Source organism: Cryptomeria japonica, unplaced genomic scaffold (genome assembly GCF_030272615.1).
Source record: "Cryptomeria japonica unplaced genomic scaffold, Sugi_1.0 HiC_scaffold_914, whole genome shotgun sequence".
Classification (NCBI taxonomy): Eukaryota; Viridiplantae; Streptophyta; class Pinopsida; order Cupressales; family Cupressaceae; genus Cryptomeria; species Cryptomeria japonica.
The window spans coordinates 17,745-31,758 of NW_026729620.1; the positions used below are offsets into that span (position 1 = coordinate 17,745).

General features: G+C 34.7%; 2 protein-coding genes and 1 long non-coding RNA gene across 3 annotated transcripts; all 3 read right to left on the reverse strand.

Moving 5' to 3' along the window:
- Positions 1-15: 15 nt before the first annotated feature.
- LOC131050536 (uncharacterized) lies at positions 16-1,947 on the reverse strand. Its single transcript, XM_057984738.2, has 2 exons — positions 1,660-1,947; positions 16-1,566 (listed from the first exon to the last, which is right to left on the reverse strand). The coding sequence occupies exons 1-2, from the start codon at positions 1,945-1,947 to the stop codon at positions 16-18; spliced, it is 1,839 nt and encodes a 612-aa protein (XP_057840721.2).
- Positions 1,948-3,518: 1,571 nt separating this feature from the next.
- Positions 3,519-5,473, reverse strand: LOC131050535 (replication protein A 70 kDa DNA-binding subunit A-like). Its single transcript, XM_057984737.2, has 3 exons — positions 5,456-5,473; positions 5,130-5,407; positions 3,519-5,028 (listed from the first exon to the last, which is right to left on the reverse strand). The coding sequence occupies exons 1-3, from the start codon at positions 5,471-5,473 to the stop codon at positions 3,519-3,521; spliced, it is 1,806 nt and encodes a 601-aa protein (XP_057840720.2).
- A 263-nt stretch (positions 5,474-5,736) lies between these two features.
- Positions 5,737-12,892, reverse strand: LOC131050542 (uncharacterized). The gene is made up of 3 exons (XR_009106967.2): positions 12,792-12,892; positions 11,111-11,195; positions 5,737-5,924 (listed from the first exon to the last, which is right to left on the reverse strand). It is a non-coding gene; the product is annotated as an uncharacterized LOC131050542 (long non-coding RNA).
- Positions 12,893-14,014: the final 1,122 nt, after the last annotated feature.

Genomic DNA, 14,014 nt, shown 5'->3' on the forward strand with positions numbered 1-14,014 from the left:
TGCAATGCGAGGATTTCAAGCAGAAACATATTGGTCGAAGAAAGTTTTTGCCATCTGCACCTCATTATCATCTGTCCAATTGATGGTCTCCATATTTGGTGCTCCAGGGAGCCATAAGAAGCCATGAATATGGCCTGAGCCTCGATGTTGCCATTCATACCTATACCAATGATCCTTTGCTTGGAACAACTTTTGAATAACTTCTTCACGAAATATTGTAAATCTGTTGTGAAGGTATAATGTTGTTATATGTGGATTGCAGATCACATGGTCTGTAAGTTGTTTTCTTGTAAACTGTGTGGTTTGGCCATCATTTTCAGTGAAAAGCCTATGCAAATCAGGCCATTTGGTATCAGCTGAACTTAACGTAAAGAACAGTGTTGGGGGCCCCAATTGGAAGATCATTGCAGTAAGCTCTTTTCTAGATTTACGCCAATATGCACGGGTGCCTCGAAGTGTTGCACCAAAACGCAACAATTGATTAGGCAGCTGATCATCAGGAGTGTTTTGCAATCGTCCATGGAGTGCTTCGATAGTGGTTGGGATAGACTCTCCCAAATTAGTTCTAATGAAGATAGCTGCAGATTGTTGCGAACGATGTCTCATAATTAGATTGTAAATATAATACCGGAATCTAACATGCTGCCCAAATCTTTGATCAGCATATCTAAGTAAGTGGAGAGCATATTCATGTAAATGAACATGCTTGATACGTGGCTGTAGTGGAAGTGCAACTCCAGATGGGAAAAGGGTTGGGAATGCCATGCTTAACAAGCCTATTGTATTATATTCATTTATCGGAGACAAGTTTATTTCAGGCCAAGGCATATTATTATTGGTATTAGCATCTAACTGCAAGGTTCTTTTAACTATATCTAGTTCGCGGGGTGGAGTAGGCAGTTTTGGAATAAAAGACGATGACATATTTGCATCATATTCATTGCAATTGTCCAGAAGGTCTTCTGTTGGTGGAATACCTGATACATCAGTATGTTCTTCTAAAGAGTGTAGCATATTTGATATATCTGTTGTAGTATTAGGAAGCAGGTTGACAGCATCAAAGTCTATGACAACATCATTATAGTATTGGTCATGTTGTATTTTATAGCTCAATGCATCCATAACATGGAATTTATTCACATAACAATCATATTTTGTGCCTTGTATATTACTTCGGTGGACAATAAGAACTTCAAGGTCTTTTAGTCTTCGTGGCAAAAGCTTTGCTATTTCTGAAATATCTTGGGGAAAACTTATTGTGTGACCAGAATATTTGTATTGGCCACCTTTTCCATGTCTGACTTGCAAAACAAGAGCAACCCTAGCTATAAGCATCTCTTCTACTTGGGTAAGTTTTTTTAACACAATAGGTTGCTCGCCTGGGTCTAAGTTATTTGCCAAGGAGAAACGATGAACACCATTTTCAGAAAAGCATCTTGAACAAATAATATGTTGTTGGTTCCCGCGTAGCAGCATTCCAATATATCTTTCCTTACAAATACTACATGTTTGAAGCATGGACAGCGAATCAATGCGATGGCGGAAGGCTTGCAATGTTTGAATGTACTGTACAGAAGAGAAACAATTTGTTGTGCATGGTTGTGTTGTTGTAGGCTGCAATATTGTCTGATGGTATAGAGGCTACTTGTTTTGTGTTACATGTTTCTGTTGTAGTTTGCTACTATGCAATGAAGGTTGTTGTATTTGCTGTGATACAATACTGTTCCGGCCAGATGAGAAAGGAAGGCTTTGATTCAGAATAAGCGAATCTGAATCCATCATCTGTGGGGTGTCGCATGGTGCAGGTGTAGGCAAGAGCATTTTGTGTTTCATTCGCTCCAGGCGACGCTTTTTAGAGATTTCTTCTCTATGTTGTGCATAATAGCGACAATTTTGTTCTCTTTTTTTCGCTTTCCTAAGATTGCATCCTTCTGGTGTGTTCTGCATTAATATTTAAGACAATTTAAATGAACAGAGAATATAAGATGTTGAGTGTGCAAGAAACAACCGGTAAAGATTGTGTCTATGTTGTAATCTATATAGTTACATTTGAAACTTCTGTTTGATGCAATCTTTGAATTGCACATGTTAAATACTTTTGCACAAAGATTAAGCACATGACCATACAGATAACTATACATGCATTGAGACATGTATGCACATAAAAGAATATGGCTAGAGACAAGGTTACTTACATATGTAGGTACATAACTTTCAAGAGACACAATGTTGTGCATGTTCATATCTATGCACCGTGAGTGGCTTCCTTTGTGTGAGCATGTTTATAGGTGTGTGGTACTTTGCAGCTATGTCAAAATGTGTTTGTATGGTTTTTCTTTATAAATGTATATACCAATTTTCATGATATACACATACATGTGTACGTATTTCTATACAGAAGCACAAGCACATACATACAATCATTTATGCAGTGGTGCATACATGCACATAAAAAAGATGTTGCAGATGGATTTACTTACGTATGCAGGCACATAACTTTCAAGATATATAAGATTGTTCATGTGTATATATATCTGTTGTGAATGCCTTCCTTTGTATGTACATGTATAGAGATGCATATATGGTTGTGTGTATGTGAGTATGCAGCTGTGGAGGACCATATGTATGCATGTACATGTATGGAAATATATGTAAATGGACATAGAAATCTATAGGTATCTTTGTATATCGTGATACATAAATGGAGATATTTATCTTTGTGCATGGCAGTAAATATTGGAGAGAACATATAAGGCAACAAACATTTACATAAATTGAATGAATACAAAGAAGAATATGAAAGTTGTTGGATGCTCAAAACTTGCATTTTAATTTACAGTTCAACATTAATGAGAAGAATAAGTGTGTCTGGACCAAGCATCAAAACGTATCTAAAAGGATTCAAAATATTACAATAAAAGAAAGAGACAGGTCAACAAAATGCTTTGAATATATAATAACAATAAACATAAAAGAACATTGTACAAGATATTGACATTGCAGATTATAATTTGAAATGGGCAGGGAAAGCGTGGTGAAATAGTACAATATAGAAATCATGATTTTGAGATCAGGAAATGTGTTAAAACAACATAGGTTGGAGCTATTGGTTCTTGTTTTAATATTTGCGTCAATGTGTAATCTGTATGGTTTGTTTCTTATCATATTTGTACAGCATAGTATAAATATAGTTATAAAAAATAAGTTTTTTTGGAAAACATGGTTGTTCAATAATTACATAACATAAAAAGGCACAAAAGGATGTAAGATAATAAGCTGGAAAGAAGGGAAACTGCATTTGATTTGTTTTTGTATGATTGGAAGCATGACAGAACAAAAGCAATGTCAAAAACCAAAAGTCCTAGGCACCCCAAAAAGCACTTTAGATAGTGTTGATATAGACAACGACCGATAATTTAGTTCCGTTTGTCAATGACCACTAAAAACTAGGAACAAGCTATATATTGTATGAAGATCAAAAGGCACGTGGAAAGCATCACTATCCAATTGGTTTGGAACTATGCAGTTGTAGTCATCCGAGCAATCTCTGCAAGCAGAAGAGCACTTTCAGCCTGGTAATCAATTCTGGCAACTTTGGTTATCGTTGCTTTGAGCCTGGGTTCTGAATTGTACATGTCTGTTGTAATAGAGAGTGTGAAAACAAAGGAAGACAAAAGGACATGCTTGATAATGGACTGAGGTGTTTTTTGTGTAGTCAAATCGTACTGCAGCATGTAAAGCTCCTTGGCAGATATTTGCAGTATATTTGTGCCAACCTCATCAAAGGCAGTAGCCCAAAGAGCCCCTGTATGATCTTGGAGCTTCATCTGCAATAAGTATTTGTAATTGCATTCTGGCACAGCAGTTTGACATCTTGAACAAAACCATTGATTATCACTTTGCTGGGTGCATTTCTTTTTAAATTCTTTTCCATTGAATTTCAAAGGGCAGGCTGGATAGCAAAAAGAATCAGTTTTAATGATTCTCACAACAGCCCTAATAGTACTTTCAACTGTTTCAGAGAGAACACTTGTACGCTCTAAAAGAGCTGTGATTGTCATCCTACTGTATTGTGAGTTAAGCTGGGCAGCAACACACGATAGCGGTAAAAGGGCATCTGAAATCTTTCCTCTTGACATAAGTGTCTCTGTTTCAGGTATAGAAGGGTTTATATTTAGAGTTGTTGCTGTGGTTGTGTTGACCACCTTTCCATTGAAATAACCAACACGAGCATTTCTGGCTGCAAGGACAACAGCTGTTTGGTTTGTGTGCATGCTCTTCAAATCTTCACCTAGCCCTTGCCATGTTTCTCCCCATAAGTTTACATCAATAGTAAAAGTTGAGGCATCATTTATTTTTACAATTCTCTTTGTTACTTCGCTTCCATCCTTCCTGCGAATTAATGAGGGTTCTCCAACAGCAACTACAATACCAATAACATCAACTAAAGTGTTGTTGGTGCAGTATGTAATTTCATTGATTGGTGTGAATTGAGAATTATTTGCTTCACTTTCAACAACATCATCACAACGCTTCAATATTGAATTGTTGTCCAAAGTTATCTCAAGATGGCTGTTAAGCTTATTCCATTTAGTGTTAGCTTCTTTAACACAACCTTTTGACACAGTATAATATGTTCCTGGTTCAACCCTATGATAATGCATTTCTGCTACATCGCCAAAGCAAGTTATTCTAATTTCAGTACCTTCACCATCTATCATGTCAAAGCTAAATACTTGGCCAGTGGACTTTGGTGTACTGTATTGATGCATCTTCCTCTTGTTTGTCACACGCCCCTTTATCGTCCATTTATTTTGGAAGGGGTTCAAGGCTTTAATCGGGCTAATATTAACAGAAGATTCGTGCTGCACAGGTGGGAGGTGAATTCCAAATTTAAGGGATCGTTTAGTTGTGGCAGGTGTGTCTCGACCCAACATTTGTTGTTCTTGCTCTTTAAACAGATATCTAGGTTTCCCAAGCAATGGAGAATTGGTAAATTTGACAGCAAGGCTGAATATTATTATAGTCCTGTAAAATGAACAAAATAAGAGGTTGAATAATCTGGATAGTGTGGAAAGGGAGATTTGAAAAGGCAAGAACAAACCAGCATAACATATAGAGGGCCATACCTTGAGTTCCAAACATTTCTACAAGCATAAGTTGTCAATGATAGGATAGTGCCAATCTTTAATGTCTCTAAAAGCAGCAAGCCACTATACTTAGGTGGGAGGATCGCCAATTGCATGTGTGTGGCATCAGACAAAACAACCTTATACCGGGCATTGTCATTTTCATCGTCTATCAATTTTTCAAAAGACAAAAGCTGAAGCACTGGAGAGGGGACATCATCCCCAGCGTTGATGCAGAGCAGTGCATGTGGGGTCAATTGTAGATGTAGTTCCACTTCCTACAAGGATAATAGAAGACAACCAAATAGATACACAAGGTCATGTACATTCATACGCATTGGCATGGGCACGACAGCCCTTTTTTTTTTTAAGCTTCCAATTTGTATTACTAGCTATGTGTGTTTTTGTTTACAGGTGTTTTTTTGGTGTGCATGGACAGATTATAGATTGATGTATTGAAGCATACAAATGCACAAGGACAATGCAAAGAACATCTGTTTCAATTTATTTATATATATAAATACGTAAACAGATGCAAAAAAATAGTTCAAGCAGCGACATATGTTGGTATATGCAATTGCATTGATGGATGAGAAGTCTACGGAAAACTAAAGAACAAATAGAGATATAATCTTTGTAAATAATATGAATAAGAGAAAACAAATGTATAAACAAGCTCACCGAAGTTTCTGTAGAAGGTTGTTGCGAGGCAGCAGGAGAGGCCATCGGAGATGACATGGTGGCCACTGTGTTTGAGAGATGAGGAATGGGGTTTTGAACGGTGAAATAGTGAGTCTATGTCACAACAATTAAAACAAGTGAATATATTTTAACGGTAAGCACAAGTCATATTGCACTTGGGATCAAGAGGAAATATTCAGTCCAACGAGATCGCAATGAAATTTCAAAGTTACAATCAGCAATGTATATGTATAGTTAGAAGACAAGCACTTATCAAGAATACTTGGAATATCTTTGTCTGCTTTCAAAGAGTTTTAGTGAAAGGAAAAATAGAAAACGCTCTAATTAGCGATAAAACAAGTGCTGCATAGATACAATAAATGCTTTTTAGACCCCAGTAAATTTCTAATTACTTATATATGCACAAATGTTCAATATTTAGGTTTAGTTGGCTACATCCCTGTTGGTTATTTTGTGATGTATTTATAATACATTAGTATAGCATATTTGTCTTAAGTGTGCTTTTTGATTCGGTGAATCCTGTAAATATGTGTGAAAAAAACAATTATATTCCGACGTGATAAGCTACATTAGATGAAATTAATGAAATAGAATGAATTTTGTATTTGGTTTTGCCGGCCATTTAAGGCTGTACATAAAATGCGAACAAAGTTAAATTTATTTCATAGCTTCCTAAATGTACGATGTTCAGAGTATTTAGTTGGAGGGTTAGTTTCGTAGCGATCGATGGGTATAATTAATTCACAAATCTTAAGACATGCTATGCTGTCCGAATTTAAATTTAAATGGTCAATAAATGCGTCTTTTGATATTCTGTATTTTTTTTTCACTGGAAGACATACGGTTCAACACTACAAAGGTCTAAGTGGCAAATCCTAAAACTCTTAATTCTTTGTCCATTCTTCTTCTATAGAAATATTCCTTCATGCTTTAACTTAAGTAGATTTTCATAATTCAAAACCTGCAATCTTCGGAGTTATGGCCATTTCCAAGAAGGAAAAGAAAATGGAAGTTTACGAGAACTTGGAGAAGATTGAGCAATTGGAGAAGGAACTTATGGTAAGGTATACAAAGTGAAGGACAGTAACACAGGTCAGTTTTTCGCGCTTAAGAAGCTCAAGATCGAGAATAATGATGAGGGAGTTTCTGTCAGCACACAAAGGGAGATATCACTCTTAAGGGCACTTTCTAATAGCTCTTACATTGCAAGGTAAGAAATGTATACACCACCTCAATGTAAACTGTCAATTTGCAAAAAAAAACAACACAAATACTTCAAAAAAAATTGTGTATGAGTTTTGGGTTTCACAAACAATGAATTGACTCTGCATTGGATGTTTTATCAGATTGGTTTCTCGCAAGCTTTACTTTTTAAGGCGAGAGGGGCATAACCCACTTGAATAACCATTAAAAAGCTGATGTTAAAATAATGTACAAAAGAATTGAAATATGATGTCATCTTACCATCTTAGTGACCCATTATCATGTTTAAGTTCTGTGGTACTGAGTGTTTCTCTAAAATTTAGCGAGCTTAAAAGTCATAAGTATCAAGATAACCATCGTCAAACAAAATAAAATAATAATCAAACTACGAGAAAATTGGCGTAGAAGTTAAAACCACAGGGCAATACGGGCGGATTTAGCCATCGATAAAACCCTAAGAACAAAGGTATCTGCAAGTTATGCAACTTCAAAACATACTAAACATGCATGTTTTAAATTTGCCTCTTATACAGTGATGTTAAACAGAACTATACAGATTTTATTATCACAGTAGAGTATATTATTTTTTTGGCTGATAGAATAGTTCATGGAAGTCTGTTGCCTTCATGGAGACCCTGTATTAAAACTTGTTAATAACATTGGGGTACATCCCTGTTGGTTATTTTGTGATGTATTTATAATATATTAGTATAGCATATTTGTCTTAAGTGTGCTTTTGATTCAGCGAATCCTGTAAATATGTGTGGGAAAAACAATTATATTTGGATGTCTTTGAGTTTGACAAATATCTCTAAATTTAACTATGTTCTATCATCTGTATTACCAGATATGTTTTCTTCCCTCCAAAAGCAATGCGTTTATATGAAATCCCCTATTCAACAGCTATACTGATGAATTAGTATTTTATTGTAGGCTATTGGACGTGAAACAAATAAGGAACAAAGTGGGTAAGCTCCTTCTGTATTAAATTCTTAGGAAATAGGTTCTTATATTCCCTCAGCAACTCCACCACCTGTTCACAGTCTATTCATGCCAATAAGCTACAATACTAACCATTTTAGGGAACTCACCTGCAAACTTGAAACAAATCTTCAGAGCTTCTGTCCTTTTCTCCTTTGATTCAGCAAACGTAGACAGGGCAAAGAAATCACCTTCTTCTTGCAAAAACCGAAACAGGCAGCAAACATTACATGAGAAAACTAAAGAAAACAACAGGGAAAAAAACCAGGCTTAGATCCCACAAAGAAAAACATCTCACTCACCTGCAAATTGCAAAGAAGTGTCCAACAGAAGATTACGAATGCAGTAGTGGAGAAGGTGGATCTACACTTCACATAAAATGACCAAAATGACTGGAAAACAAGCAAGGATGTAAACAAGTAAAGAAACACCTCGGTCAACGCAACGCTAGTTTCGAAAAAACAGCAAGGATGTAAACAAACAAGAGATCTGCGAGAGCTAGAGTCCCTGCCAAATGCAAGAAATATTAGTGAATATATTGGAGTAAATCTGTTTTGTATAGAGTCCCTACCAAATGCAAGAAATATTAGTGAATATATTGGAGTAAATCTGTTTTGTATAGAATAGCTTGCGCATGTGTTTTGTAAATATTAATGGAACTAAATATAGCATTATTTTGTAATATAATGCTAAATGGATAGCACAAGCATCAATCAAAACTAAGAAACCAGTCATTATAGCTGTGGCCAGATAGAATCAGAACTATTGGTGGAGGAACAGTGTTGTATATTGCTATGCACTTGTTGCACACATTATGTGCAAAATATGTTAGTAGAGACAAGGCAAATGATTTGTTTCCTGAATGCTATATAGTGAATACATCGCAAAGAGATTCTCTTAATTTTTTGGAAGGATTTCTCTTGTAACTTTTAACAATAAAATTTTCAAAACGCTTATGGTTATGGCTTGTTCTTGAAAGAGGCAAGTTCTGGAAAATGGGAAAATAATTTATATGAACATTGTGCTGTCAAGCTAGGCATTATGACAGATATCATACTTTTAACAGAATATACTATAACCTATATATGAAGTTGCAGTACATAAAAAAAGTCTACAATAAAAAACTGTCTCTAAAAATAATCTATGTTTGAAAATGAAAAATTCTTTAATTTAATTATGAAAAGTAGGGGAAAAAAAAGTTTTCACATTTGTTGTCTTCATAATACTTGTATAGCTGCAGGTAAATGCCAGTTTATCATTTCTGATGTAAGCCTTACATAGTATTCATACCAGATTTTATTCTATTGGGATTTTTTTAAACTCTTATTGTTCTTTTGTTTGAACAACGATAAAGCAAACTATTCATAGGAAGTTTCATATGAAGTTAGAGTACGGCATTGATCTCTTCATCTTTAAGCATTGGCTATTTTCAGAGATAGTTTTGATGCCATACCATTTTTAGGTTTCTAAACTTTTAGCTTTACCTGTAGCATCACTTATTCTTGAAACTGTTCATTGTTTGCCCCACTCTTAAAACAGCTTACAAATTCTTTAGTATATGGAATTATAAAGCTAGGCATTCTAATAGGTACCATGCATTTAGGTTGAATAAATTAATTTAGAAACATTGTGTATAATTCAAAGCTTGATAGATTGATATTATTATGTTTTTGGTTCAGCTCTTCCCTATTAGTTTGTGCAAATTGAAGGTAAATTTTTTGCCTTTTAATTGGCTTGTTATATTTTTCATGGTGCTCATGAAAAATAAATCCCAAAACTTAAAATGTGTAGCTATTTAAGGTATGCTCACACATACACATTCATAATTGTAAATTTTATTCATTTAAGCTGAGAGTAGCTTCTGAGGTCAATTTATATAGTAATCGTTGCATTATATTATTCGAAGTTGTAAACAAAAGTTCTTGACTAACAATTAAAAATCTGTCATTTACTCTTCTTATTTTCTTGGGTTGCAGTATTAGATTTTACAAGTGAGGCGGGAATAGATGATGCTTGGATGCCATTTTCTTATTTGAGTGAATTAAATTACCTTCTTGGTGCTAGTAATTTTCGTATTCGAAGAAGAGGATGGAGTTGATTGAAAAGTTGTTGTTGAATCAATATCTGGATCTGTCATGACTTGTGGAGTTGTGTTTGGAGATTCTCATGCTGCACCTCCTAGGTAAATCTTTCAACAAGAGAAGGAAGGTGGTTGCACATAATTCCTATAAAATTATTTGAGTCATCTATATGGCAAAGAAATGAAATATAAATTTATGTTTCCACACCTTAACTAAATTGATTGACTGTCAGAGGTGCATGGTATTAGCTCCAAGTTTCTAAGAGTCCAGATCTTGTTTTTAACTTTATGGCTTTGGTTTGCCAGTCTTGCACTGTGCACTACATCAGTAAACTTTATGACTTTGGCTTGCTAGTCTTGCACTGTGTACTATATCATTTACTGATATAGGAAAACTCAGTGGTTGAGTAATTAAAAGTTTTGGACTTGAATAAATCATAGTGAAATCAAGCCCATGTTAATTTATGATAAGATCCATTGCAAAAACTCTTCAATTATATTGAGTTAGAAACTTGGGCGAGTAATACAACATGGGTATGGCAATTTTCAATGTGTATTTGCAGTTTTCAAATTAAAAATATATGAGAAACTGGAAAGAGACTACTTTGGAAAATTGGAATGATTTCAACCTTGAACATAGAAAATACATTTGCTAAGGTTGATTTTTTGTATATAGGTTGAAATGTTCTCAGAGAGATTGGTTTCCAGTGGCCTTCTTAAGACTACTTGTTTATCCGTTTTGGCTACTAAATACAAACTAGTTATGCAGATGTTGGGACAACCAGCTTTCCATGTGCAGCTAGAATCTTTAAGAGTCTATAATGAAGAATGGGATAACCAACATTCGGATTATGTAGAAATAAAAGCACCAACTATTTATAGCTTTGACATCTCTCTAGTTAGCGAAAATTGGAGATAAGAATAGAAAGTGCACCTCAATGGGTGCTTAAAATTGTTTTTTGCATTGTTCTAGAGGTTAATGAAGGAATAGGAAAAAGAAAAGCAGCGACCATACCTATAGCCAAAGATATGTGTTCAAAAAGTATTTCCTCAAGCATGAATCCTAGTAATATTGTATATTGGTTGTACTTGTTGTGTACCTACACACATTATACAAACTGTGTTAGTAGAGACAAGGCACACCATTTGTTTTTTGAATGTTGTGTAATGAATAAAACACAAAGAAATTCTTTTAATTTTTTGGAAGGATTTATCAGCTAATTTTTAACAATAAATTTATAGAATGCCAGCAAAAATATAATGAATAAACAGTAAATGCTAGTTATTTTTTTATTTTTTATTGTTAAAAATCGATGAGAAAATCTTATGGCATTCAACAAATAGTTCATGTGCCTCGTCTCTGCTAACACATTTTGTATGACATTGGTAGGTATGGTGACCAATTTTCTTGTTTCTATTTCTTTTTCTAGCTCTATTAGATCAGTCCTTTGATTTCATAAGTTTAGCTCTATGACTATTTTTAGTTTTATGAATTTCTTCATTTGGCTCTTCCATGATCTATAGTTCAAACTCTACATTGTCACTATTCTACTATCCAAACAACTTGTGATTTGTTTACAATATGAAATAATGCTAAAATGTAGACATTAGCTTGCTTCTACAAACAATACTGTTGATAAGCACAATTCAAAATCAGTTGCATTACATGTGTTGTACTTCACAACTACATTAGCTTGCTTTGTCAAACAACACTGCTGATAAGCACAGTATTGCATTGATGAATTAAAATAGAATCTTTATATATAGAAGAAATATAGTATTCTTGATTAAATTCTTCTATTGTTGTGCATATGAGATCCTTGGTGGGAGATCACTTGTCGGTTATGTTGAAAGTCTATCTATAATGGTTACAGAAAACCTAGTTGAATGGAATTAACTTAAATGAAAAATTATAGGAAACCCCAAAATTCAAATCTGTGGAAGACATGTGTGATATTGTAAAGCTCAATTTGACTGGAATGAAGCTGAATGCAAAAGTATAGCAAAGCCCAAAATTCAAATCCTAAAGGCATGTTAGATATTGATACTTGAGCTGATGAAAACTAAATGCAAAATTGTAGCAAAGCCCCAAATTCAAATTATCATAACAGATGTTTAGCATTGAAAGCCTACTTGAATGGTATGATATAAAAAAATAAAACATAAGTTACGATAAAACCCAAAATTCAAATCCACAGAAAACTTGTCTGGTATTAAAAGCTAATTGAATGGAATAAACATAAACCTAAAACTATGGCAAAACCCCATATTCAGATCTCCATAAGACATGTTATGTACTGGAAGAGCCACAGAATCTGCTGTAAATCATAGAACTATTCCAACTTTATGTGGCGAGGAAAGAATTCTCCGGCTCTTTGAATCCACTCAAACCTCAATTAAAAATAAGTCACCCTCTAAAGATTTCATGCTTTAAACAAATTTTCAAACTAAGGATCCAAATGCCGAAATTGTAGAAGACAAGGATCACAATATATATACTCTGTTTCTAAATCTTGGACTAGAAAGATTTCTGCACAACAAAGTCTAACATGAACGAATTGGGCGGATTATAGATTCAACATAACTCAGAATTCGGACTCAAAATTGAATATAAATGCACACATATTATAATCAAACTTGTAGATTTGCAGGAAATTAAGCTCTGGCAATGACATCAGACAAACAATGAACCTAACCTGTAGTCAAAGCAGGGTATCTAGCGAGCTCCTGTCGGTAGTTGTCGATGAAGTTGGCGACGTATAGAGTCTGGTAAAGGGCTTGAGCCTACTGACGCCAGCAAACACAAACAGAAGAAGAAAGTTAAGACAATACAACAACATCTAATGTGCTCAATGTTTTATCCTGATTCTAGTTACAGGGTTTCGCAGACAAAATGCATTAAAAAAACAAATTCTAGTTAACTGCGTATGAGGGGAAACATTACAATTTATTTTCCTAATTGTTATAAATCTACAAAACGAATTCTGAGACAACACTGCGCCTTTAATCATGGAAAGCAAAAACCCTAACTACAGGGTTTCGTTGATGAAATGCAGGAAGACAAACAAAAACTTACTTGCGAATGAAGGGAACATTACCACTTGAATCCCATAATTATTGATAGACCACAAAATGAATTTTGTAACAGAATTAGGGCTCCATCCATGAAAGGTTGAAGAAACTAAAAATCTAATTACAAGTTTGAATAATAAAATAAACAAATACAGAATTCCACTCAATTGGGTATGAAGGGAGAATAAAATTTTTAAGTTACCCGTATGTGCCTTCTTCAATCTGTTTGAGTTTTTCGAAGCAATGTATGCTGTGAGAACACCATGCAAGGGCTTGCTTCAAATTGAGCTAAACAAAAAACAATACGAGCTAAATCCCTACTCCGTGCTTCTTAATTGTTACATCAGCAAATGATGAACTGGCCTGTACCTGCAGTGTACAGGTGTTACGAAGACAACACGTGAAATAAATGCCATTGCCCAGTTGATGCCCGGCGAAATAAACCCTTCGAGTTTGCAACATGCGAAGTAATGTTTCCAACTGGCAGTAATAAATGGTAATTATGAATGTGTGTCCGGTCAAATAAATGTCATTGCCAAGCAAGTGGCAACTTTCCAACAAGTGAACTATAAGCCGCCTTTTTTCCCGATGCCTTTTCCGGATGGCTGACACTTTTCCGACAAGCAAACCCCCATACAAAAATACTATGGGCTTAAATATTATTAATAATAATAATAAAACAATACTTAAAAAAAAACTTCAAAACTAGTACATAAAGCTCTGAAGTAGTATGATTGATTGCCATACTTGTACACCAACCTATCACTTGTTTACATCATGATCACGCAACACTTATCTTACAATTCAGATCCCCAAAAAATCTATTTAGACCAACCAATCTCCGTAA